The 27,046-nt window shown below is 42.6% G+C and overlaps 1 protein-coding gene across 1 annotated transcript; it reads right to left on the reverse strand.

The window, feature by feature from the left end:
- Positions 1–12,047: 12,047 nt before the first annotated feature.
- Positions 12,048–24,253, reverse strand: thbs1b (thrombospondin 1b). The gene is made up of 23 exons (XM_068708413.1): positions 24,054–24,253; positions 23,787–23,871; positions 23,022–23,581; positions 22,697–22,772; positions 22,263–22,343; positions 21,996–22,105; positions 21,489–21,602; positions 20,433–20,529; positions 19,381–19,554; positions 18,991–19,167; positions 18,725–18,898; positions 18,314–18,441; positions 18,077–18,229; positions 17,655–17,873; positions 17,434–17,541; positions 16,897–17,056; positions 16,643–16,761; positions 15,290–15,524; positions 14,958–15,185; positions 14,569–14,840; positions 14,362–14,459; positions 14,109–14,248; positions 12,048–14,004 (listed from the first exon to the last, which is right to left on the reverse strand). The coding sequence occupies exons 2-23, from the start codon at positions 23,848–23,850 to the stop codon at positions 13,997–13,999; spliced, it is 3,495 nt and encodes a 1,164-aa protein (XP_068564514.1). The 5' UTR covers positions 23,851–23,871; positions 24,054–24,253; the 3' UTR covers positions 12,048–13,996.
- Between the last annotated feature and the right edge of the window lie 2,793 nt (positions 24,254–27,046).

Below are 27,046 nucleotides of genomic sequence, written 5' to 3' on the forward strand. Positions count from 1 at the left end.
TGTCTCCACTCTGCAACAAGAGGTAATACTGAACATTTAAAACAAAATATTTAGCCGTCATTCAATATAATATATTGTACCAAATTAGGTGCATCAATCCCATGTATGATGTATGAAAAGATGGGACTGGGACAAACGCATATAGGTAGCATACCACAGCTGTGTGTGTCTATGTATTGATGTGGCCACATCTCAGACTCTTCCATTGGTTTTCAAATATATATCTGTTCCTCTTTACACCTCTAATCAAAAAGGAAAACCAACAACATTAAGCTGGTAAATTACCTTCAAGAAAAGGAGGACTCTTTTGCACCCTCATGCTATGATTTAGGTTAAGACAGCTGTATTTTTACATCAAGATCTCTATGGGATCTTTATGCAGCTTTAGAGTGCTTTCTGTACTTCTTAAATGAGTTTCCGTCTAGTACATTCTTTCTTTTACAAACCATACCTGGTTCGTTAAGGGATGTCTTGGAAGACAGAACAGAATATTGTCTGTGTGCATATGTCTGGCCACAGTACTGTATAAGGAGCCCACTGTTCTCGTAAGCTGCCACGTTCTGAGCAGTAGCCTGTAAGTTCTCCGAGGAATGTTTGTAATTAGCTCGATAATCACAAGCTTTAGGAAATCTGCAACAGGCTTTATCGCTGTGTGAAAGTCTTCTGTCCGCACTGCGATGGCTTTTTCTAAAAGGCTGCTTTTATTGTGACGTTACAGCTAGCAACATATCAACAGGTTACAGTGTGTAGGGCATCGTCCACTCTGAGATAAAACAGTAAACACAATAAAACAATACTCTAACACTCTTATCCATAATGGGTTCAGTGACCAGCTGTTGATGCTGAGAGCCCCAAAGGACCGGCTGAAGTATGTGTTGATGTACGGAACAATAGGCATCTTCTCCTACGTGCAACAGCAACTTGCATTTAGCTTAGCATAATCGAAAGACAGATCATTTTAAAGCAACTTGTCTTGTTGGCATCAATGTAAAAAAAAATGACATCACCAACGTTTCCTAATATGTAATGGCTATGAGGCGTCTCATAGAGGGACAGTGCAAAGAATAAACGTCAACGCTACGTCTTTTAACATAAAGTGAAAATGACGTTATTTAAATCATTATTTCATTGTTGATTCACAATTAATGTGATGAATATTTTTGAGGAATTGTTTAAATCAACTGTTGAGCTGAAATGACTACTAGATTAAATGATTAGCAATTAAACGGATGGTTCCACCTCAAGCTTTCTGAGTCTTTAATGATAGTCAACTGGAAACCGTTGGGTTTTGCACAGATGGTCACACAAAACAAACTATATGAATATGTCAGCTTAGGAAATGAGAAAATTGTGATTATAATTTGTTGCTATTTTTTGACATTTTAGAGTAAAAACTATTAAATGTTAGAGAACATAATTGTTAGTTGCAGCTCTAACCATTAAGTCTTTAGAGTGTCAGAAAATAGCTTAATTTAAAAGCCCAAGATATTTAATTTACAATGATAAGCAGAAAAAAAGAAGTAAAAAAGATCACACTGGACTAGTAAGAACCATCATAGGCTTCTTAGCTTGATAAATTACTTTTAAATGCCAATGAATCAATGATGAAAATGACCGTTGATTAAGTTTGTGGCAGTAGCCAGATTTATTTTGAACTTTAATTTTCAAATAAATGAGTCATTTGTTTTTAAAGTAAATCAACTTCAAAACGTATGTGAAAATAATGAACTTGGCAATGTTTTCAGCTACATAGCAAGTGATTTAAAAACAAAACAAAAGTGGGCAGAAGATATTTAGATATCTCCATTGGACTTCACTTGTATCTTTTTTTCAACAGGTAGACTTAAATCTAGTTTTTTGAGCATTCCTCACATTCCCAATTATGTAAGCGGTTCACTTCACTACGGATGTCCTGATCCAGGCAATCCTACAACGTCTATGGGAATGTTTTACAAAAGCCTTCAGACTGAGCCTAGAGAGATGCCGATCAACTCCCTTTTGGGTGTCTCCTGCAGAATCCTAGTTTAATAGTCCACACTCAAAGGCAGCTTCTCAAGGGCTTTTCCTTCTTGACTGAGCACTTGGCTTTCGCCCACCTGGCTGAGGACTCTTGATGCAGTTTATCATTTTTGTTTTGACTGATTTGTAGTACAAGCTTCTTTGATGCAAGGGCCATTGTTAAGAGTGACTAGTCCTCATGGGACAATCATGATGTTCTGCAGAACTGTCTTGTTGGGTTTAGAGCACAATACATGTGCCAGTTTCTCCCTCAAAGCATCTCAGCGCTTTCATTGTATGCATGTGTGTGAAAAGAGGACAGAAAGGAGACTCGGAGTGCTGTAATTGTGTCAAGACTCCCACTTCCACTAAAAAAAAACGACAAGAAGCAGTGATAAACGGTCTGTTTTTTTGTTTTTTTTCCCAACAAAAGGCTCCAATGTCAGATGAGACGAGGACGGTGCTTTTCTCGCTCTCACAGGTTGTGCTTCCACCACACAAATGCGACCGTAGTGACTAAGTGAGCGGGTGAATTCACACCAACACAAAATACCTAAAACCCTCCCTTGCCTCTCTCAGGCTCTGGCAAGTGTGTGTGTGTGTGTGTGTGTGTGTCTGTGTGTGTGTGTGTCCATTATCAAGGCAGACCATCTCCCCCCGGTGCTGAGTGCTTCTCCAAGGTGTACAGTACAGCCAGGCAGGCCGGGCAGAGAAAGGACTCCATTCTTCTGCCCCTCCTGACTCACGGTAAAAGTGCAGCACTACCGCGAGCTCTGGTTTCTGTGGTCCTTTTGTCTCGCGCCACCGATCGAGGACACAAAATGGGTCTGGAGGGAACCCAACACCGCGCCCTCACGTTTCTCATCGCTTCTGTAGAAGCTGAAGACACAGGAATGAAGAAAAGGGGATGCTGCTCTCATGAACATTTGCCATTTTATTTGCATGTTTTTCACAAACTCATTACGCATACGACAAGTCTCTTTACATGCATACCTATTCAACTTTTATATTCATCACCTTTAACCTGATAGATACAGCCCCGTCCTCTCCGTGTAACCTTTTAAAATAGGTATTTCCAACTCACACTGTCCCAGGTGGGCTGCCCAGTAAAGCAATGCCTCTGACCTAGTAATGTGAGCAGAATGTCTTCCTCTGAGTGGCTCCGATCTGCAAGTTTTGGCCTCGAACGTTACGGAGGCCACTGGCAGCGAAGGCTCGTAAGTGGAGCTTTTTGGTGAAGGAATGTTGCCGGTAAACACAGATTTGCCACTAGATATGTGTGGTACCAAATCTGACCTTCACTATCAAAGGGAACAGAACCAGTGTGAGATCACATGCTGATAGCTGAAAGGATTAGTGTTTGTGTGCATCTGTAGACGTGCTCATGGTTGTGATGGTCGTTCCATTAGAAAATGTGACCTAAAAATGACCTTGAATCATTTTTATTTTCGATTTAAAGATTAATTCAATCAAGAGAGACAAGTCAGATGAAGAAAAGATAATTTATTTATTATTAACAGGTGAATTGTGATGATAAAGTCTTGACAGGGTCTTTGGTGCTTGGACTCTACAGGGAGATTTGTAATCGAGGGGCGTCTGCCAAAAGCAGCAGCAAGATGAATCCCCCCGTGGAGTCCAGACATCGGTGGTGGTGGCTGATGAGGCTGATAGAATGATGAGGTAATGATGTAATTGTTGCTGTGCTATTGTATAGAGGAGACCAGCTGATCCAAACAGCTGATATCATGATTGACAGCCCCGAACAATGACAGCAAGGGAATTATGAGTGTGGAGTGAATGGCAGATGTATGAGAAATCAACTACAGGCCCAAGCATGCAGTGAGTATAGTCTTCCTGACTGAATTTACACTAGAGCTTCATTTCTAAGAAAGTGTATTTACCACAAGTACTTCAAAGGACTTTCCTACCTTATATAACATGCAGTCAATCATCATATGCCATGTTGCTTCAAACATACTCAACCTCACATTACGTCAAGTGAAAGTCTCACATTTTTAACCCACAACCTTTTTTTTTCTGCGGAACAACAGAGCCACTGTGTTAAAGCAACCACTGCTGTCTCCTCCTTTAGCAACTGCCAATAAATGTCCAGCAAATCAGAAAAAGGTTTAATGAACAAGAGAAGACTGTCCTGGGAAGCTCACTTGAAGTGAAAGACAACATGTAAGCCGAGACAAATTAAACAAATAAACAGACACAATTATTTCTTTTCAATCATGGTTCTGTTCTGAATGCTGCATAGATTGTCCCTTGACTTGATGGCTCCAGAAAAGCATGTCTCAGGTCTGTGTTTTTCCTCCTGTGATGCCCACTGACATATTGGCACCCACTTGTCAGTCGGCCTCATTTGGAAGATGTTTTTTCCGCATTGACTTTCCCCACTTCCAGCTGTCACACAGCCTGACCAAAGCCCGTGGGAGGCACATATTTGCAACCTGAGTGGAAACCTGGGGTCTGGTCTGGCCCCCTTGCCCACATTAGTCACTTGTGCTGACCTTCGTCGTAAGAGGGGTTTGCAGATCTGTCTCTGGCCCAGCTTTGCCGGAGGATATTCTGCTCTGATGGAATCGAGAGCAGAGAAAACCAGACTCAGGCCAAAACTTTGTCTCTTGTCAAATTTTTGAAAAGGCAGTATTTCAATCATGGGTGACGATGTGTGTACTGAATCAGAAACAGTGATGAGTTAATCCATCTATTCATCTATTTTCTGCCACTTATCTGGGGCTTGGATGCTTTGGAAGGCGGCACGGTGGTGGTAGTGGTTAGCACTGTCTCCACACAGCAAGAGGGCCGGGATTCAATCCTTCTGTGTGGAATTTGCATGTTCTCCCCGTGTCAGCGGGCTTCTCTGGGTTCTCTTCTTCCCACAGCTCACAGACGTGCAGGTTAGGTTAATTGGTTTAAATTGCCTGCAGGTCTGAATGTGAGGGTGAATGATTGTCCGTCTCTATGCGTCAGCCCTGAGATACCCTGGCAACCTGTCCACATGTCGCCCAATGTCAGCTGGGATCAGCTCCAGCCCCCGCGACACTAAATAGGATAAGCAGTTACAGATGATGGATGGATGGCTGGATGGTTGCAGTAGCAGCAGGCTAAGCAAGGTAGTCCAGACATCTAGACAACGTTTTCCAGCTCCTCCTGGGGGATCCCGAGGCCCTCCCAAGCCAAATTGGATATGTGATCTCTCCAGTGTGTTCTGGATCTACCCTGGGGTTCCCTACTGGTTGGACATGCCCGGAAAACTTCCAGAAATGCGCCCAGGAGCAGGGCTCCAGGAGGGAGCTGAAGCCCAAGGGCAGGCAGTAACTAAATAAAATAAATAAATATCTATATGTATATATATATTTATAGTGCCTATGTACAATTGACAACCTACGTACGCAGCAGACAACAGGTGACCAGGTTTTTACTACTGCCCGATGGCCATTAACCTATATGTCTGAAAGAATTGACATATTTAAACACAAGCGATGCGCAAGAGTCATCCCACAGTTTCTACTTTTTGCTCTTCACTGCCGCGGACTCCAGTTGCCTTTCTGGGGCCATTCTTTCCGAAATTGTCCCTGCAGCCAGCGTTACCATATAGCCAAACTGTTTTGGTGCCCCCTCTGGCTCTTGGTGCCCTCCTCATGTTGTGTAATGCGCATACGTAGCAGAGCTGATTGTGATTGTATGACATCGGGTAAATACATTCATTTTCCTGCACAGGTCTGCGGGGCTAAACCTCCATTAGTTCAACGTCAAAGGTAAAATAGAGAAAAATTACAAAGAGATGAGTTTCTTGTTACTTTATAAAGCCTGGAGGCTGAAAAAAACAAGCACCTAAACGCAATGAAAATGGCATAAATAACTGCAACCACAGTGGGTTACTGGGTTATTCCTGACTTTCATTATCCACTCATGTAAGCCAGTGAGCTTCAGCCAAATTGGACCATCATAACATGTGTCACTTTACATAAGTCTCAACTGGAATCAGACTTCATCCTCGCAGCGACACATAAACGAAACACAGGTGTCTCTATCTCGACTGTTTACATCTCTGTCTCTCACGCAATGCCGGCATATAGGGAGGTTTAGTGTCTGTGTTGAAATCTGTCTGCCACAGCTATCTCTAATATGTCACGCCTCTGTGTGGAGAGTGGGGGCGGCCGATTTGTGGTCAACACCACAGAATACTCGACTTCCTCTGGATCGCTGTTCATTGTTGTGAGTGTCCAAACAGAAGACATCATGTCCATTTTCAGGGCACAGCGTGTCCTAAAGCCAACTCTAGAGCTCATGCCACATACCTTGAGTAACTTTCGGTTTTGTACAGGATGTCTCAGTGTCCAATGCCAATATTAACATTGTAATGTCAATAACTGTGGTTTAGAGTTAAAGACTTATGCACAGTAGTGCTTTAAGCTAACATGTGGAATTTATTAGGGTATAATGTTTACCATGTTCACCATTGTTGTGTGACATATTAGCATGCTAGCATTTGCTATTGAGCACTAAACACAATACAGACACATCAGCTGAGGATGATTTAAATGTTAGTTTTACAGATGTTTTGACATAAATGATGAAGTATTTATCATCCATCAATATTAAACTTTGACCATATGATAAATACCAGGGATGTTTATTCATTAGAATAGGCGCCAGATGAAAAATGAAGGGACCATCAATATTATTACAATTCATCTTTAAGCAGTCAATGCAAAATTTCATGGCAATCCATCCAGTAGTTGTTGAGACATTTCAGTAAAAAACAAAAATGTCAACCGTCTGGCGACCCTGGAGGAAAAGTGTTGAACACCAAAGTCAGTAATGGTCATTGTCTGAAGACCATGAATATCAAATTCCAATAGTTGTCGAGATATTTCAGACTGGACCGAAGCGGTAGAAAAAGCAACAACTGGTGTCAGAAAAAAGAAAAACATTATGTTGGGCCAATCAGATTCTTTTGGACGTTATCTTTACACATATTTGTTGGTGGCCATGGCCATGGGTGTGCTGTATAATTATTTGAATCTGATGGACTGTTATTGTATTGACTTGTAATTTTGGAGTGCTGTTTAACCTGCACAGCTGGTCCTTTGGAGGTTACGGTCATTAGAGCCTGTGGTTGTACAGTGACGTTAATGTGCAGTCACGCTGGTACAGATAGCGGAGGTACACTGTATGGGCAGTTGGGCACACACGGTCTTTGCTGTGGCACTGATGCTGTGTGTTTGAAGCCGAGTCTGTAACTTGACACAAGGCCGAGGCCAGAAGGAATTACAGGCCATTGGATAAACAGAAGCTGTAGAGCAGCAGCAGGGCGTTCTCCCCTCAGGAAATTAAAAGCCATCGCTTCTTCCTTCAGTCTCCTTATCCTCTCTCATCTGCTGCCAGTTCGGTTAATGAATAGCACACCAACATTGTCTGGGGTCTTACTTTACTGCTGTTGTCTGCATAGGACATTACCTTCATACTTAGAGGATTACATGAGATCAGTAAGGAAAGGTGCATTGGCAAAACTTGGTACTTACTGCAACAAATTAGACACACAGCTGTTTTATCATATCATTTCCATTTTGATGAGTCGGCTGGTGACAAAAATACTCGTTAGAGTTTTATCTTAGAGACTCTTTATTCTTAAACATATTCTCCGTAGAAGTTATCGGTTACAATTTTTGTTGTTAATATTTAGGACTATTTTAAATGCCTGAATTTACATATTTTTTTTGCACATAGAGATAACTGAAAGGGACACAGGATTCAAACTTTAAAAATATATATTTTTATTTCACTGCGTCTGACAAAACATGTCAAAATAAGGTCAAAACATACCTGACTGTTGGAAACTTGGAAAACTTTTGAGAAAAAAGCAAAGTTGGGTTAGATTTTAAGGTCCCTTATTTCAAATAATGAGTTAAGGAAAGAAAAAGATCGAGCACAGAGATGATGAAAGCTGGGCTACATTCTGATCCTTCATTGGAAAAAAATAGATGTGATCTCATTGTTAGTGGGAGACTTGTATATTAAAGTTGAGGAGAGCATGTGCTTGGTATTTCCGCACTGCAGAATAAAAGCAGGCATTTGGACTTTTGCTCAAAGCAATAAAATAGGGAACAAGAATGAATTTCATCAATAATGGAATTCACCCGGTGTTGCAAACATGGTCGTCTTTAGGTTGTTTTGGAACGTTCATCTTTGACTAATCAAACACTTGCTCTGCCTCACTTGTGTCCAGAAGAAGACGGAGGAAAGACAGTAGCAATGCACAAAAACAACACACCGAGCAGATGGGACAGGGTTCAAGAGGCGAGCAAACATGTATGGCACGTCTCGGTCAAAGCCTACAAAGAAATGTTGGTGATTTGAATGCATGGTACTCATACCAGACTCATTGAAATTATCAACACACTTTCACCTGATTGTTTTTAAGTTGTGAACTTGTTTTTCATAACCTGTCCATTTATTGGACTCAAGAGAGCAAAGATTTATGACATCCTTAAAATGTTTTTACCTGTATCGCTATGCAAAGGGGATAAAGGTCCAGTTCCGCCAGGTCATAGCACAGCCTAGTCAGGAATCCCATCGCGACTGCCAACAATCACAAGGAAGATATTGTTCTCTATGCGGAATTATTATGATGAGGGCTTACAGTATGGAATAGTAGAAAAGTAGCCAAAGTGTTGACATGATTTATTACCGTTATGTCACTGAGCCTGACATAATCAAAATAACTTTTTTCACTAATGCCATTATTGTATATGGAGGAGGGGGGGAGTTAAAGTATTGATGTTGATGATGTAATGTGGAAGCACTTGCCAATTCATCTTTTTTAGTGAAAGTTAATTGATAACAATTTTGCTAATAAGTGAACTGCTGAACTATTGTACTTTTTACTTCACGAGTTAAGATTAAACAAGTGTTTCCCAACCTTTTTGCCTTGTCGCCTCTCAAAGAAAGTTGAGAAATTAGTTTAGTCTTTCTTTCTTTTCTCATTAATTATCTTATGAGCCCTCAGATTTATCTTGTGATTCGTAAGAGTGTCCTGTAGTGAACTGTAGGATGGAAACCACTGAACTAAACTACCAACTGCATAGAAACCACCCTACATATGGAAGCGTTAGCCCTTTGGAGCCTCCGATATGCAGATATCTCAAGTAAAAGCAAAGCTGAGTGTGTTCACAACCTGGAAGCACTGATGACTCAAAACGTTACATAACAGCTGGAGTCATTAAAGTAATGACTTTAACAATTCCGGAGCCTGCAGCTGTTTCTTTTTGTAGAAAGTGTGGGTCTCACTGAGGTTTTATTTTTGAGCCCTCCCTACACACCCAACTAATACTATAATACAAAGAAAATGCCCTGACTAAACCACATTCCAGATTCATTTTCACCACGGCAATATTGTTGTACAAAATGTTATTCTATTCTTATTTGAGTCTCAAGTACTGTATGTACAGGTGGTGTCCTACAGCTGCTGTGCTTACAGACGTGCATGGAGGGCAAATGCCGCATTATTCAGTGGGGGGTCCTCCATCTTAACATAACACTTCAACACCTCAGCACACAGCAGCATGGAGCACAAAGCTGTTGAAGACAGACCAGAGGAGGAGGGCGGCCGGATCAAATCTAGCGTTTCAGGTTTGAAGTTTGAGGCCAATTGGAGCGCAGTCTCTCCGCTTCCCTGGGTGGATTACAGGAGTTAAATAAAGCCGCTGTAACTCCGGGGTGGATGGCCTTTGTTCCCGTCATCAGCACTTTGCATTAGTCACTACACTTCAAGGCTAATGTCTATATCCTTTAACAGCAAAAGGTGCTTTTTGCAGACACATTATAGGAGCTGGAGGTAATTGAGTGGGTGGTTTTCAGCCTTGGCCTGTCATTATTCGAGGAGTGTGTGTGGCGAGTAATCATGGTAGCAACTTGTGACTTGAAGCCTGCCAGTTTGAAGACCTGGTCTTGCTGGGAAAAAAGTGGGCAAGAGTACACACAGTGATTCTCAAAAATATTCACCATCAAGATGTCTTACAGCCTCAAGGCTAAATCTAATCAGGATAAAGCTACATGAGTAATACCAGAAAAATTGTCCATCACTGTCTCTAAGACAGAAATTGTGAACTCGATTTAGAATTGAATCTGTAAACCTATTAATCGATTAATGTTTTGATAATCATCCTTTCAATAATTTTTCAAGCAAAAATGCCAAACATTTGCTGACTTCAGCAGCTCAAATGTGAGAATGTGCTGCGTTTCTTTGAGGTGTGTGGTTGTAAACAAAACATTTTTGGATTGTGAGTTGTACCATTGTCTGAGTATGTCACCTAAGGCTGTGGGGAAATGATGATAGTTGTTACACCACTTTCTGAAATTTTACTAATATTGACAATAGGACGGCTCAATAAAGAAATGAATTGGCTAATAATAATAACAATCGCTACTTGCAGCCCTACGATCAGTTAACGTAGGGCTGACCCCTCTTAGTCGGTAAGTTGATCAATGGGTCGTTTTTGTTCTTAGTCGACTAAGATTTCTTTAGTCAATTAGTCATTTCATAATCAGTATTTTATTTCCCAAAATACAAGCAAGACATAGTAACATTTATATAAAATCTGACATTAACAGAGGCCTGTGCCTGTGTGTACCAAGTGGGTTTTCTTTAAAGTAGTGGGGATTCTCCATGAGTCAACACATCCTGACATGCAGCCTAAATGGGGTCTGAGAGTAAACATGTGGGTGTTTGTAGACAGCTGGCAGAGACGTGTGAGAACTTCAGCTGGTATGAAGATGTCGGGTCTTGCCACAATGTAATAATCCATAATGACTCAAGCCGGGCTGCAACTTATTAAAGAACAACTTAAAAATTGACTTGACTTTTCTTTTTGAGAATAAATGTTTGTGTTTTATGCACGAGCAGAGATGCCTAACCACGGCTTAACAGACAACGAACGTCACAGACACTCAAACATCAACAGAGAGTCTATGTAGAAATCACCACTGTGTTGTTGATGTGGTGGAAACAGTAGGACTTGAACACACTCCGCAGTGTCAGAAATATGTTGTTGAAAAGTTAAAAAAGATGCAAGTCTTCCGGGACAATTGAGAAGGTTGGCAAGTGTGGTTGTATTGCCATGGGTTCATGTGATATATAACTTGTGCTAAGCATCGCAGTATAGAATAATATTTTTTGATAAAAGAGAGAAAGTGTTAACTGTAAAGTAAATACTCTCTTTTACTCTTTGGGATTCTGCTGTTTGTTAATTGGTGGCACATCAGACTGTTTTGATTGGTTTGTTTGGATCAGGTCTGACTGCCCCTCTGTTTCTTTTTTTGAATATGTATTTACTGTATGCACATCAAAATTAGGAAGGTTTTCCACAACTTTTGATTTGTTTTCTTAACCTTTGGGCATATGAAGACCTCTACCAGTGATCATCCGAATCAACAGTCAGGTGACCACGATAAGGCCTCAGCCAAATAGAAAAGAAACACAAAATGTTACAGATCAGCATTTACAGGAAATTGTTTTGATATTCTTTTTAGCCTCCGTGTCCCGAAGCCAGTCGGCCAATGTCAAGGTTTGTGTCGGTCTAATATTTGCTCTCTGTGTTCTATAAGCTTCTGCAGAGGTCAGTGCAGATCACAGAGAGGTCAGGCAGATCAAGCTGAGGAGCAGACGTCTGTGTCACATTCCTTATGTGGCCTTCATCACAGAGAGGCGATGTGTGCCTCTCTGAAGGGAGAGAGGCCTGAAAGTACAACACTGTTTGTTGCCTTGGGGGGGGGGGACTGGGCGGTCATTTGGACTTTGATCATGTTCAAGTGTTGAGCAGCGGGGCTACAGTAGACCTAATCAAAGCCGGTTGTCGACATGATGAGCTGTGGTTGGTAGTAAATCTGGTCTGAGTCATCCACCATTTTGTGTTTAGTGTAAATCACGTTTGTATCTCCACATCATCTAAACAGATTCTTGACAATCAACTATGGCCTTGATACTGGGTGAAACATGATAAGATAGCTTCCATTAGACAAACAAAAGTGAGAGATGCTTGAGAATTTTAACAACTATTTATTGTCTTGAAGTATGTAACAAAATAATCGCTATGAATAAAAACAGCTTTTTTTGCTTTGTACAACTAAGGAAATGTTTACAGACAAGCAAAACTAATTGTACAAAAATAATGGTAACATTGATATACAATAACAAAGAAGGTAAAAACAATAAAGAACAGAACATCCTCACGTCAGTGTGCAAACCGTTTATACAGATGGACGTGTGGCCTTTGGTAAGGCAACAGATCCTGATAAATTATTTAAATAGCATTTATCTACACACACGCACGCACACACACAAATCAACCTCTCACAAACAGCGAAGACAATAATTTATCTGCTAAAAACAGCACTGGACATACATGATAGAGCAAAACTGATTTAGAAAAATAAGAAATCTCCCATTTTACTGTTCTTTTTACTGGGGTAGATCGCGGGATTGGAAGCTTGTTGTGTTTTTAGGAATGAAATGTCATAGTATTTACAGCTCATGCTACAGTGGCACTAAGATGTCCATCTTTTTAAAGGAATATGAAAAAGTACTTGGTTGTGTTTTTTTTTTAAATCAAATTATATAACAGCTATGAGGTAATATTTGTACATCAAAGATTTCCTTTGTTTTTCATCTCTCTCTGAAGAAAACGCACACAAGTCACATACACTTCATGCTCATTAGCCCTGTCTGAAGAATGCCTAATTTACTTTGTACAGCGGTAGATGATAGACACTTCCACCTGGATGTACCTGATTTTGGATCAGTTTTCACTGTGATATTGGATGGATTTCTTTCTTCTTCACTTTTTTAAAGCATTCAAATTTCTTTTGCTGCCTACATTGTAGGCAAGAGTCAATAAATTACGTGTATTTACATAATTTCAAATGGAAATCCTCAGAAACTGAGGGAGGTACAGCTCTTCGATGACCAAGGTTTTGATGTAAGATGGGGAGTATTTTGAAGGGAACACTGGCTTCAGCAATTTTCTGTAAAACATCATTATTTTTCTTACTGGTTTGATATGGGAAGCTCGTTACTTACCACTCACCCTGAGAGTTGTTTAGTTAACAAGGCGCCAGCATCAACAAAGCCTATGATACTTGTAATTTAAAAAGGTAGCTGACCTAAGTTTTATTTTGTCTCTCTTCTCTACAGAGATTCTTAGGTAGATGGGTGAAAGCACTTTTTATGTTCCAGTCTTCCACATACAGTACATGCATGACCACAAACATCCATAACATAATGTTGCCCATGTTTCTAACTATTTCTACTCCCAACAGTGTCCTTAAGCCCTAAAAAATTGTATTGCTGTCTTCATCCTCTGTGTCCTCAAAAGTTGTGTCATTCAGAATCTACATCGTGGCAGATCTGGTAAAGCAAAGGGAATATATCATCAGTTTTTTTTTCTTTGGGATGTCCATCCCGAAGGTAAGGTAGAGAGGCACACAGGCTGAAGAGGTGAGACAGAGAGACAGAGAGAGAGAGAGAGAGAGAGAGAGAGAGAGAGAGAGAGAGAGAGAGAGAGAGAGAGATGTAAAGGCTTGGAAGTGCATAGTTGTCTATGGGGAGCCGTTCCCGCACAGAGATGAATGAGGTCTTCCAGAGAGCAAGAAAGCGGGCAGAGCTGGAATAGAAAGGTGTTTGTGTCCTACTGGCAAAGCTAGACGGCTTGTTTTCGTTTCCCCCAGCTCTGCCTGCTCTCGTAGATGCTAAGGGTGAAGGAGAAAGGGCTCTCTGATCCTCAACTGGCAATCAACCGGTTGGTGCTCTGCCCAAACCAGCTTCAAGTGACCCTGAGGCGGACCACATGCCCTTCGCCCCGTCCGAGTGTGCGCGTCGCAGGAAAAAGAGTTGCGGAGATAAATCGGTCCCTGGACTTTGCATCAGAATACGTAAGTTCATACTTTGTACAAAAAAGGTGCATTCCTCAGAGCTTCCTGCGCCGTGCATTTAAACATCTGTTAAAAGAAGGAGAGACAATCAAAAATGTTGGACATGGCCTCAATTTTAGGAAAAGATCATCAAATGTTTTCCGGGGAAGTAAATTTACATAAATCCTTACCTCTGCATTCATACTTGAGGTCTGAGAAGTATACCATCTCTTGTGAGAAGACAAAAAGACCTAGCCTGCCGCCCGCATATGTCTTGTCATAGATGTTACCAGAATCTGCCATGATCTTCTTGCCCTCGTACATCACAACTCTGTAGAAATGAAGGAAAAATGAAATTTGGTGAGATCCAAAGCTTGGGATGACGATGTCCAACCCACGTGAAGAGTAAACTTATATGTGGTCTAACTAATATCCTCTGCTCACCTAATGAGTCCTGTTCTCGGTCTGTGGATCAGATGCCATCTGTAGGCGGTGAAGTCTTTCCATCCAACGTTCTTAGGGTCATGCCAGAGAGTGCGGACCTAAAGCATGAGGAAAATAAACAGCCATGGGTTCATCTTTTCCAAACGTCCCTATATTAAAATGATCCATTGAGGCGTATAACCTCCAAAAGTCCACCAAATGTCTTACCTGTCCTGGGGTATTTCCTGTGTGCCAGAGGGCGTTCCTGAGGTGCTCTCCTGGGCCAGTGGTGGAGTTAACCATTTTAATGGACAAGCCTGAGTAGCCCTGGGCCTTGGTGGGTTTGTTCGACCAGTATGTCTGCGTAATCTGCTTCCACATCACCACGTAGAACCTGGAACTGGACTGGTAGCCGAACACAAAGCCGGCGTAATCATCATCCCTCTCTGTGTTGATGAAGAAAGTCCCACTGAAGTCCACTGAATTGAACTCGTGGTAACCTGAATGAAAAATGCATGTTAGAGGCCGGATTTTCAATGCACAGTGAATGTATGCTCTTTAGGTGAAATTGGGTCCATTTTGTACATAAGATATCACAGCATATTCTTTTTACTTACCAACAGCGATGCCAGGGTCGCAGTTGACAGTCTGTACCAGCTCTTTGCCCTGATGGCGGACGACCCAGTTAGGATCAATCTGTGAGGTGCCTTTAGGGTCAAGAGGAACCATCTGGAACTTGCGGAAGTCCGTCTCACTAATGTCGAAGTTCTCTGGGCACACGTCGTATATGTCAGGAACGTTGTCTTGGTCAAAGTCATCTTTGCAAGCATCTCCACGACCATCACCTGAAAAATATGCATCACATATTCATTATTAATTGGTAACTAAGGTTTTTTAAATATCTCTAGATACCATCCTTTAGGGCTGAAACATGGCCCATTTTGCTCACCATCAGCGTCCAGCTGGTCAGGGTTGAAGGCCAGTCTGCAGTTGTCCTTGTCGTCAGGGATACCGTCATTGTCGTCATCGTGGTCACAGGCGTCTCCCTTGCCATCCTTGTCATGGTCAGCCTGGTTGGCATTAGGGATGTACGGACAGTTGTCCAGGTTGTTCTGGTGTCCGTCTTCGTCGATGTCCTGGTTGCTGTCACACTTGTCTCCCACGCGGTCATCATCTGAATCCACCTGCAATGATACAATGCTTTGATGTCAGACTTATGACCTGTATGGATTAAGAATACAATGAAGTCTTAGCAATGCTAACACGGGCGATTACGTTCCACTTTGTTTATTTTCATTCACTACAGTGTTTCCTGCTACCTTTGTTCTGTCATCTCTCCTCTCCTGCTTTCATTATGGACTTTCCTGAGGCTGGAATCACTCAGCAACTTGTTAAGCTGCCAAGCTCAATTTGTCTAAGATCTGTCAGCAGGTTTTAGCTATTGAAAATCAAACATCTCTCTTCAAGACTTTGTTGCACCTCTAGCTTCTGTAGTGAAGGGCGAAGTCATGCTAGCCCTACTTGGCGGTACTAGACACACCCTGCTGCATTAAGAAAGAATAGATGCAAGAGGAAGGAGATGAAGGGTGGGATGAGAGGATCTGGCTCACTGTGTAGAATCCTAATTCTGCTGCCACAACTTTTTAAGAGGGATTTTTTTTGTAGCAGTTTTTGTAATCTTTGGAGCAGCATGTTACATTGCTGTGTCCCTGTCTGGACTTGTCTTTTTTGGCATTTAATTGCAGCGCGCAATTCACTCACAATCTCATTTCACTCTTTAAAGACCACATCAGTGTAGCTTTAGACTCACCCCTCCTTCTCCTGTCCTTTTCTTTTTTACATTTCTTGAGTCCCGTTGTTAAACGCATTCCTATTTCTCAGTGTAGCATAGCACAGGTGGACTGAGCAGGCCCATGGTGCGCAGACAGGGCATGCACACAGCCCAGGGCCAGCCCATTCCTCTGTAATATCCAGCCTAGGGCCTCTTCTCTCACATTAGCCAGCTAACGTCAATGGGCCATTGAAAAGACCCCTAGACCCCCACCACGCCTTATTGAACTGATGTGCCCTTGAGCTGCATACAGGATTTACTCCACCTTTACATGGCGTGATAAAGCTTAGACAGCTACACAGGGCTAATCACTGAGGCTCTGTCTCAATTGAAAGACAGATATATGCTGAGCTATAGAGAAAGGCAGGGAGATGAATGTGGATTATTGTTGGTGGGTGAGGTGGAAGGAAATGGGGAAGGGTGGTGTGTGTGTGTGTGTGTGTGTGTGTGTGTGTGTGTGTGTCCACACACCTGATCAGGATTATGTTCCAGCGGGCAGTTATCGCACATGTCTCCCACTCCGTCCAGATCTGTGTCTCTCTGGTCGACATTGTACACATAGGGGCAGTTGTCCTTTTCATTCATTATGCCTGTGGAATTAATGGAAACGTATGATATGAAAAGCCACTACGTAAATACAGAATATTACTAAAAGTATGACCTCACTTCAGCACAGATATAAATATGGGGATTTCCAGAGGTCTATTAAACTTTCCAGTCCTCACCATCTCCATCAATGTCCACAGCGCAGGCGTCTCCCTCTCCATTATTGTCTGTGTCTGTTTGGTCTGGGTTACTATTGTAGGGGCAGTTATCACAGCGGTCACCCACGTCATCGCGGTCGTAGTCATACTGCCTGGGGTTGTACACGAATGGACAGTTGTCCTGTTTCACAAAGACAAAGGGCAAGACAAAGAGTTTAGGATAGCTTTTCAGGTGCAAAGCTGGTCATTTGCCATCTGAGCCTGAGTGGATATATTTTTACAAGGAGGGAGGGATCCAGGATCAAAAGGTTCTGTATTTTTAGGCTCTGTCCCAAATCTAATGTTGGAATTAGCAAACACACAGTGCAGCTCCTTTACCTCTCTGTTGGAATTCGAGGTTTTGGCTAAAGCCTCAAAGAAACATTTGTTTTCCTGCCTCCCCTCCCCTCCCCTTCCCCCTCTCCACCTGTCTCGTTATTAGACAGCATTATTAATGCAAAAATCGCAGGACACATGCACATGCTACTGTTATGGCCATATGTGGAGAGTTTTACATACCCTATCATCAGGAATGCTATCATTGTCATCATCATTGTCACAAGCATCTCCAATGCCGTCCTTATCGTAATCTTCCTGCCCAGAGTTGGGGAGGTTGGGACAGTTGTCCTGAATAACAAACAACACAGTCAGACAGTTAAAGATGAGAACAATCATACATGTAATATGACTTTTACTCTGCTAAGAGTAATTTCTGAAGTGCCTTTGCTTTACGGAATTACCTTTTTGCAGTGGTAGGTGGCGTTCTCCACACACACCAAGTCAGCATTGGGCCATCCATCCAGATCGGTGTCTTCTCCACAGATATGGCCGTTGCCAGCATAGCCTGGCTTGCACTCGCAGCGGTACATGGGATCGGCAAAGTGTCCGAGGTAGTTACAGCGGGCGTTTTTGTTGCAGTCATGGCTTCCATCGAGGCAGGGATTACGAGCCGTGCAAACCTGGAGAGGGAAGGAGGGATGCATAGCTTGAATGATCAGTGATCAGACTGGCACTTCCCTGGAGACACAAGTGTAGTTGTAGCAGATATTCCTGTTGCCAACATTTTATTATAATATCGTACGTCCTATTTCTTTTTGCCAGATCCTTTGCATTTTGCCGTTCCCTGATTGGCTGCTTGACACAAAGACACGACAGCACTTGCCTGTTTCTTAGCGGCAGCCTGCTCCACACCTCTGCCGAACGGTTGGGGTCCTGAGTAGCGAGGAGGGCAGGGCAGACAGTTGTAGCCGGGATCGGTGTTCTCACAGCGGTGCACACCATTGAACTCAAAGCAAGCATCGGGGACCTCCTTGCACTGTTTTAGGATAAAAAGAACAACCGTTTAAATAATACAGACTTGGTAGATGTTGAAACAGGCATTAAATATGTTTGTTTTTACCTCATCAACATCTTTACACTTGATACCATTGCCAGTGTAGCCAGCTGGACACTTCCCACACTTCCAGGAACCATCAGGGAAACTGGTGCACTTGGCTCCAGCAAAGCAGGGGTTAGACAGGCACCCATCTGAAAACAGCAATGTTGGCCCATTATCAAACCATCATCTGCAACATCAAAGGTGTCATGCAGATGTAACCTTTTATTTTAATCACGTAAATCCCTTTCCAGTAATGATCTCATTGTGAAGGAGGATCTCAGTATATGAAAAACATCACTCGATAAATAAAACTAAAACTTCCCCCCCAAAATAACAGCAGTAATTTAATTAATTACAGCACAGAAAAAAAAAAAATAGCATTTAGCACGAAATTCAATTTTACAAGCTCTGTTATTGATTAAAATGCCTCACCAATTGGACAGGCTTTCTTGTTGCACATCTGGGTGTCTTTGGCATTACCGACACACTCTTTGCCACCGTATTTTGCAGCGGGGTCATTGCACAAGCGTTTACGAGTTTGGACACCAGTTCCACAGGTGAGAGTGCAGGTATCCCATGGTGACCAGGGTCCCCAATTGCCATTGACTAAAGGAGGCGAGAGGAAAACAGGAATGATTTCTATACTTGCTGTGTACAACACACAAATGCAAGCAAGAATATCAGACGGTGAGACTCACTGGGGCACGGAGATTTCTGACACTTCTCGGTTTGCCGGCCCTCTCCCTCACAGTCCTTGCCTCCAAGCTGAGGGGTGGGGGAGTTGCAGAGGCGGATACGGGTTATGACACCAGCACCACAGCTGACGGAGCAGGATGACCAGGGTGACCAATGGCTCCAGCTGCCATCCTGCTTGACTGAAGGCAGCAAGTGAAAGGTCAGAGGTCAGTTATCAGGAAGCGAAGCGATGGACCACAGTGGCACTCTATCATATTTTATGACACACAGATGATGACTCTAGGTAATCTCACAGATAACTACATATACTGTAGATTAAAATGGCTGCTTGACATGGTCTGCGTACTCATTTGCTTTTGGTTGATGGGTGAGTGTATGTTGTGTTGACTCACATCGCTTGTCGCACTCCTGGAGGTAGCAGTCGCGGGTCTGCACAGAGGTGCCCTCGCAGTTGTTATTGATACGGTCGCAAGAGCGCCCGCGCTGCTGGATGCCCCGCCCACACGACACGGAACAATGGGTCCATTCAGACCACGGCGACCAGCCGTCTTCTGCATAGTCGCTCGCTGAGCAGGAGGGTGAGGGAGAGAGTACGAGAGAGAGAGAGAGAGGGGAAGAGGCAGACAATAAAAGAGCTATTCCGGCAAGGCAGCACCCCCCCTCACAAACACCCCCAAGCCTAAATGAGGAGGGAAAGCTCTTAAAGCGGAGGGCTAATAGTGTGGATTTAGCTGGGACTTGGACAGATAGAAGGCCGTCTGTTGAGAGGGAGGGTAGAGACTAACATACCGAGAGAAGCTAGAGAAACAGAAAGGGCCACTGTCCTCAGCATACACAGGGATGCCCCATTGGCTTATGTTTTCCTAAAGAGGAAACAGATTTCGCAAACACGGCCCAGCGTGTGTAATGACTTCAACAAGTGGCTGAGGTCTGGATGAATGCAGCCTCCCCCTGTTTATTTAGGTTTTAGGGAAGCACTGCAGCCAAGACTGCATAGGTATGAAGAACATGTCACTTCTCCTCATGTAGAAGATGGCTTCACTAAACAGCCAACCATTTTCCATCCCGCTTTAACCAATTTGGCAAATTACAGCCATTTCAAAGATATTTCGGGGCACAAAGCGCCAATGTTCCAAACACATACGCACCCTTTCACTTACTCGGATGTTATTACATTTAAATCATCACTAAAGTTAACATGTTTTCTCTTGAATAGAAACCTTTACATCGAGGGAAATATTTGTGGCTTTTTGGTTTCTATGGCAAATGTCATAGAAACGTCTCACTCTGTGAATAGGGCCGTGTTAGCTGAAATATATATATATACATTCTGGCTTTAAAGGGCCATTTATACAGGAGCTTACAGTGAAGGTTTACAGAAGCGTAATTGCAGTGTACTTATAGCTATACAGATTCTAACAATGAATTGGACAGAAATGCTTACGTGTTCCACAGCGTGGGCAGCACTCTCCATCAGGAACAGTAGCATTAGCACAGGGGATCAGAGGGCAGGAGATCTTGCGGCACACAGTAGCAGAGTTCTGCACAAGCACAGAGATCAAATGTATGATTAAACACGTCCTCAAACATATCGATATCACTCCAATGTTGCTGCCGTTTTCATCCAAATTCTGTCCAGGTGCTGGGTTAAATCCCCGCTACAGAACTGTGTCACTTATTTGGAGTTGGTTGTCTTAGTCATCTTCCGTGCAAACAAGTTGTTAAACTCTCTGCTCAACATCTGAGTTTACACAGATTTACCATGCCAGTAAAAAAAAAAAAAGCAGCATTCTGGCTGAGAACGGAGACCCCAGCAGACAACCACCTGCCCACTGGGTCAGGAGAGGGTGGGAATGAGGCCAAAGTCCTAATAATGGAAGTCAGTTCCTCTGTAGAGCCGGACTGGGCGCTGAGCCCCAAACAAGTAAAGCCAGCCTGCCAGCACAACCTGTGTGGGTGCGCTGTGAATTACTCAGGGATAACAGCGGCCTCTAACTATGCATGCTAATGTTCTCCCTCCTGGATCCGATCACTGACTAGGAAGAAGAGGGGAAATGGGGACAACCCGTGTTTTAGAAGAGGAAATCAGGAAATAAATCGTATTGATGAAATGCAGGACTCCTCCCTGCCAAGTGTTTTGCACCTCAACGGTTCTTTCGAAATATCAGAGCCACGGTCTTGTTCCTAATTACAATGCATCACTTAAAGTCTGGTCAAGTCCCTGTAGGCCATACTCGAGTTGAACTTCTGTCAACAGACCTCTCATTACAACAGTAAAGGCTGCTGGCCTTCTGCCAGGCCTTCACACTACTAATTACTGACCAGATCCGTTGAGTTGTGGTAAGTGTGTGTGTGTTTGTGTGTACATGCGCCTGCTTCGATGTGAGTTGTCTTTTCATGAGTGTGTGTGCCTGCGTGTACCAACAAGTCTGAGCATGGAGTGCACACACACACGTGTGTTTAAGTACTTAAGAGACAATATACACACTGGAGATCTCACCTGACAAGTGCACTCGGTGCAGTCATCGACGGTCCACTCGTCTCTGTTCTTGTGCACAATGCCGTTGTGGAGGCAGACGCCGATGCGGTTCTTAATCAGCTTGTTCTCATCCGTCTGGGAGGGAGGTGTAGGAGAAACAGACAAAACACAGATATGGTATATTGATTATTTGGATCCCAGTTAGTTGTCACCTTGGCCAAAACTACTTTTCCTATTAATTGTCTGTATAATAAAGATATTTTTAAACTTAGTATGAGTTTAGAGTTGTTTCATGTGCTTATAGAAACAGGTAAAAGAGGAGCATAATGATGTCGTTAAAAGTTTTAGCGTTTTTAAGTTTCTGCATAAAGTGTGTGTCTAAAGTGATTTTGCTGGACAACTGTACAGGTGAATGTAACACAGAGACAAGACACATCTAACAAACACAATCAAAGGCAGACAGGCAGCTGAAAGGCAGACGGTCTCTTGCGCTCTGCCACCAGACGGTCTGGTGGGTTTCCTCCTTACCATCTGGCGGAGTTCACTGGACAGCTCCTTGACCACCACACCGAGGCCCTTCAGCTCCTTAAACATGCTGACCAGGTCCTCACAGGAGAAGCCACAGACCATCTGCAGGTCTTCACCAGGGCAAAAGCACAGGGAGGAAGGTCATTAATTGGCAATGAAATAAAAAAATTAAATAAAAAATCATTCTTAGTCTAGTATAGTCAGTCTCTAGGTTGGACTCTGATCAACAGGCATGAGCCAGTAGAACAGTGCACATGTCAGTAGTACCTTTAGTCTTGTGTCCAGTGTATTCTGTTCTGATGGCTGAGGAGCCATTGAGGTTCTCCAGAATCATGGAGTCAGTCGTTGCTGAAAGAAGATAAGTAAATAAATCAAATCACATAGTTGTACATTCATCGTTATGGTTGACTTATTGGTGAGGGAGCATATTAAATGTTGCACATCCCACACCACAATAAATCGTTTTGAAAAGCAATAAGTCAATACTGCACAGCCCAGGCTTTGAGACCACAGTACCCTGAGGATATTTGTAAAGTGGCATTCCTGTGTGATAAGTGGTAACCAGCTTCCCATTTAGGGGTTGTATGTAGAAATCAGCAAGCACATTAAGTACATACTCAATTCTTTGATAAGGACTTGGACTTGGCAGTACATGAAGCAGATGAGGGATGAGTAAACACACAGGATGTCTGATTACTTACAGGTTTGGCATCCTTTGTTGCGGAGGACGGCCTCGAGTGATGCTCCAAACACAAACCTCACGTTTTGTAGGACCCCCTGCAAGTATTGATGTTCAGTTTAGGCTATCATCCGGAACATCGGGAAATAATTAATTTTTCATCTATCTTAACGCATTAAAATAGCCATCAAGCCCTGCCATATTGAGTTTTTACGCTTTCGGACAGGATGACCAAATTGCGTTTTGATCAAAAAAAAGAAGACGTGATGCCTCGGTGAAATAAAAAAATAAAAAAAAAGTTTTAATTCAAAACTAAATCTCCCGTCTACACTGGCGCGTGCTCTCACCATGAACCTGTCCCTCACGGCTCCCTTGCCGATCCTGAGCTGCGCGCTGGCTGGGGTCTCCAGCGTCAGGATGCTCTGGATGGGCGCATCCAGCTCGGCGGTGTTCACCTCCTCGCATCCCGCGTACAGCTGCGCCCGGTCCTCCTGCACGAACAGCGTGATATTCTTCCAGTGGCCCGTAGCCAGATCCACATCTTCGATGGAAACCACCTGCTGCTTATTCTCGGTGGAGAAAACTATGTCCAAGGTGTTCGCCTTGCCGTTGGAGACGATCTCGAACACGGGTCCGGAGCCGTCCCGCTTCTCCACGGTCAGGAGGCTGCCCCTGGTCCGTTTGAACTGCTTGAAGTTGAGCAGCAGGAGGAATCCCCTCTCGGCGTGGATGGAATCGATCAGGTCCCGAAAGGCGCTCTCGGAGACCGGGGGGATCAGGTCCGGGTTGAGGATCTTGTAGGCGGGGCTGTACGGGTCGTCTCCTTTCACCAGGGTGACCCCGTGGTTCTTCTTCGGGACTTGGACGTGCTCAAACAAGTCAAACACGCTATTGTCATCTCGACTCTCTGCGGGTGAATAATAATAAGCAGTCAGCCTTTGTCTGGCAGTGGTCTGGATGTCTGTTGTTTTCAGTTTCAACACACTGTGAACTTTTTTTTTTTAACATCACACCAGACTATCATAATAATAAATGATAGCTTCCTGTCTGAAAAGATAATTCATATTCTGAAAAGTTCAAATTTAATAATCACTTAGTTCTGCCAAACTCACCTGCGACTCGCGCACTCTCGGAGGTCCAAAGCATCAATAGCAAAAATATTCCTGTCAACTTCATGGTGAAGCACCAACCTGCTGCCTGTGACAAATAACAGCAACACAAAAAACTCCTAAAAATCATTATTTATAAAATGATTGTTAGACAAAGTCAGTGTGCAAGAGGTTGAACATAAATAAATGAATTGAGTCGTTCACGAATCAATAATTAATGCCAGTGCAGCTGCAGAAATAGTCCCATTCCTTAGAATATTTGCCACTCACCTGCTTCACAAAATCAGCAGAGCAGAAGTGATAAAATCCTGCAAATTATTTAGAAATCCAGCAATAATCCTCAGGAATGAATTTATTTTAAAATATAAAAGTTCCACCGACAAAAAAAGGGAAATAATACAATCTTGCGCAGTTTTTTTTTCTTCTTGATTACGAACTTGTCCTTGCTGGTATCGGCCGCTAAAAAACTCCCTTTTAAGCCGAGGGGGACAAAGTGCTATTTAAATAGTTTGATGCCATTCCTAAGAAGTGGCCTCGTCCAATCACGGTGAGGGGAGAAAAAGGGACGAGCTTATCCTCTTAGCTCAGAGAGAGAGAGAGAGAGAGAGAGAGAGAGAGAGAGAGAGAGAGAGAGAGAGAGAGAGAGAGAGAGAGAGAGAGAGAGATGAAAACACGTTTTGGGACCAACTTCAGTGTGTTGCTCTCAGACTTTTAATGGACCAGTGTTTCCTCTGACAGCGTCCATCCATCAGTCTTCAGAAGCGTTTCCATCTCAGAGATTCCCATCAGCACACTGCAAACTATTGTTATATTCCTATGATATTCCACAGGTGTCTCTCTGGCATGCAAAGTAAAAATACCTTTAAAAAATGTATCAATATTATTATAGAGCCATTATGATGTCAGGCATAGTGCTTGATAATATTAGAAGAATGTTGCAGCTACTGTGGCCCACAATGCACATCTGCATCTTATATTAGTTATTTATATGTTTTTCATTATTTCATTTGGTGCAATTTATGTTCCTAAGAAACATTCTATCAGCTATATATATATACACATATATATATATATATATATATATATATATATATATATATATATATATATATATATATATGTGTGTGTGTATATATATATATACTGTATATGTTTACTATTTTGTTGTATTCTTAAATAAACTATGGAATAACTCCTCCGTATTGTTCAGACTGTTTAAAGAAAAGTGTTTTTCATGTCAAAATACGTCTGACTGTGTTTCAGTATTGATTTTCTAGTATTATCCTCAGCTTGTTGCAGTTCCAGCTCCAACCGCTAGGAGCCGACGTGAGTTCACTGGAGAGGTGACCTGAGGCAGTTAGTGCTGCAGCACACCTGAACTGACGTCCACATTTCCACCGTTATTGTTGAGTTTTGGGATAAAATCAAAACCATCATATTGTAAGTCTTTGAGAACTGTGAAAGTGGAAGGAAATCTTCTCGAGTAAGCTGATTATGTGTTATTGAGCAAGGCACTCCATTTATGCCATTTTAGAAGAAGACAAAAAAATTCAACAGGACCAGTCGGAAATAATGTAGTGAAACTGAAGCATGTGGCAAAGCATTGATACATGAATAAATACAAATCAGAAACATGTCAAATTCAATACATAATGAGGCAAAAAGTTATTTTCAATAGAGACTTAAAGATGCTGCTTTCTTTGTCATTCTTACTTTAGCTTCACATTATCAAGCCACACAGTTGCTCATCCAGGGTTTTTAAGTAAAGGTTTGTGTTCCTGTTTTTTCCACAGATGTTTCAGTCCTGATTTCTGACAAATGCAGGTAGCATACAGCACACATGTCTGCTCAGAACCATGTCACAGCATGCATCAAGAGCAATTTTCAAACTAGCATCAATTTAGAATATGGCAGTATTAGTCAGTGATTTATTAGTGTTGCAACACTTTAGTGAAGGCAACTCTTCCTTAGTCCTTAGATGTCAGATTTGACTTAGTTTGTGCTGCCGCTTCAAATTTATGTTGCAGGATCATCTAAACCAAACACTGACTAAGCTGTTTATACTTGGAAAATCACTGTTTATGGTATACAGGGAGAATTTACTAAATGATGACATGGATTTATTTCCAATTTATTTCTCTTTAGTGCTTCCCCTCGAAGCATTGGGAAAATGTCAGTCAATTTTGGCACAATATGAAGCCAACAGCAATCACGCTGTGGTTCCCTTGCAGTTGCATTCATTTCTGTCACTTTATTCTCTTATCCACTTTTCAATCAGGATACAAATGGCCCTGATATGCTTTGGTGTGGTGGAATTTTAATCAAATCTGTTGAATTAGTTAGTCTACGTAGCGGTGTAACTCACGGCCTTGATGCATAAGACACATGTCTTTACATATAATGCAACAGGTTGACTTTAACAGAAATGTATACCGGTGGATGGGATCCCTGCGAGCTGGTTTAGACGTCTGGGGTTGGAAGCTCTACCCTGAGGGGTCCTGAGGTCAGCGCTGAGCTGACTCCCCTGGTGCCTGGGAGTCTCCGTCTCCGATCAGGTCCCTTGACGGAGGCTATAGGTAGCTTGTCTCAGCCTGTGGAAGATACACTGTCAATGCCTCAGGTGCCCGGACAGTTGTCTGTAGTGTAACATAAAAATATGAAACGATACAGTCTTTCTGTCAGGCTGGGAAGGCGTCAACCTGAGAGAGCAAATGGGCCGAGTCGTGTTTGAGTGATGCACAATTTGGGAGCTTGTTTAAGCTCTTTCAAGACTCTTGTTGGTGTTGGGTTGTTATGTAGTAAGCTCAGCCTGTGAAGAAGAAAGCACATGCACAGGAAAAGAATGTGCTGCTGTTTTTGGCCGGAGAAAATCTAAATAAAAGGATCAAGGAGAAAGTTGTACGCACATGCTGCCAGTCTGCCACACGCATTCACTAAAGCCTGCCGGTGTATGTGAGCATGCATGCCACGCATCTTCTTCTCTTTACTTTTCTTTCCTGTTTTTGCTACATGACCAAAAGGAGGAGAGGAGAAGTGGAATGGAAGAGTGGAGAGACAAGGAAATAAGAGAAAAGTTAAAAAAATTGAGCTGAGAGGATAAACTGGGGAAATGAGAAGAGAAGATGAGAGGAGGAATAAGAAAGGAAGAAAATTAGATACGAGGAAGGAAGAAACAAGGAAAGTAGAGGAGTAATGAGGAGAGGAAAATATGGGAGAATCAAGATGAGGAGATTTTAAAACAAGATAAGGAGAGGAGAAACGGA

This window comes from Cebidichthys violaceus, unplaced genomic scaffold (assembly GCF_023349555.1).
Source record: "Cebidichthys violaceus isolate CVI_PGR_0920_01 unplaced genomic scaffold, fCebVio1.0.p SCAF_14, whole genome shotgun sequence".
In the NCBI taxonomy this organism is placed as follows: Eukaryota; Metazoa; Chordata; class Actinopteri; order Perciformes; family Stichaeidae; genus Cebidichthys; species Cebidichthys violaceus.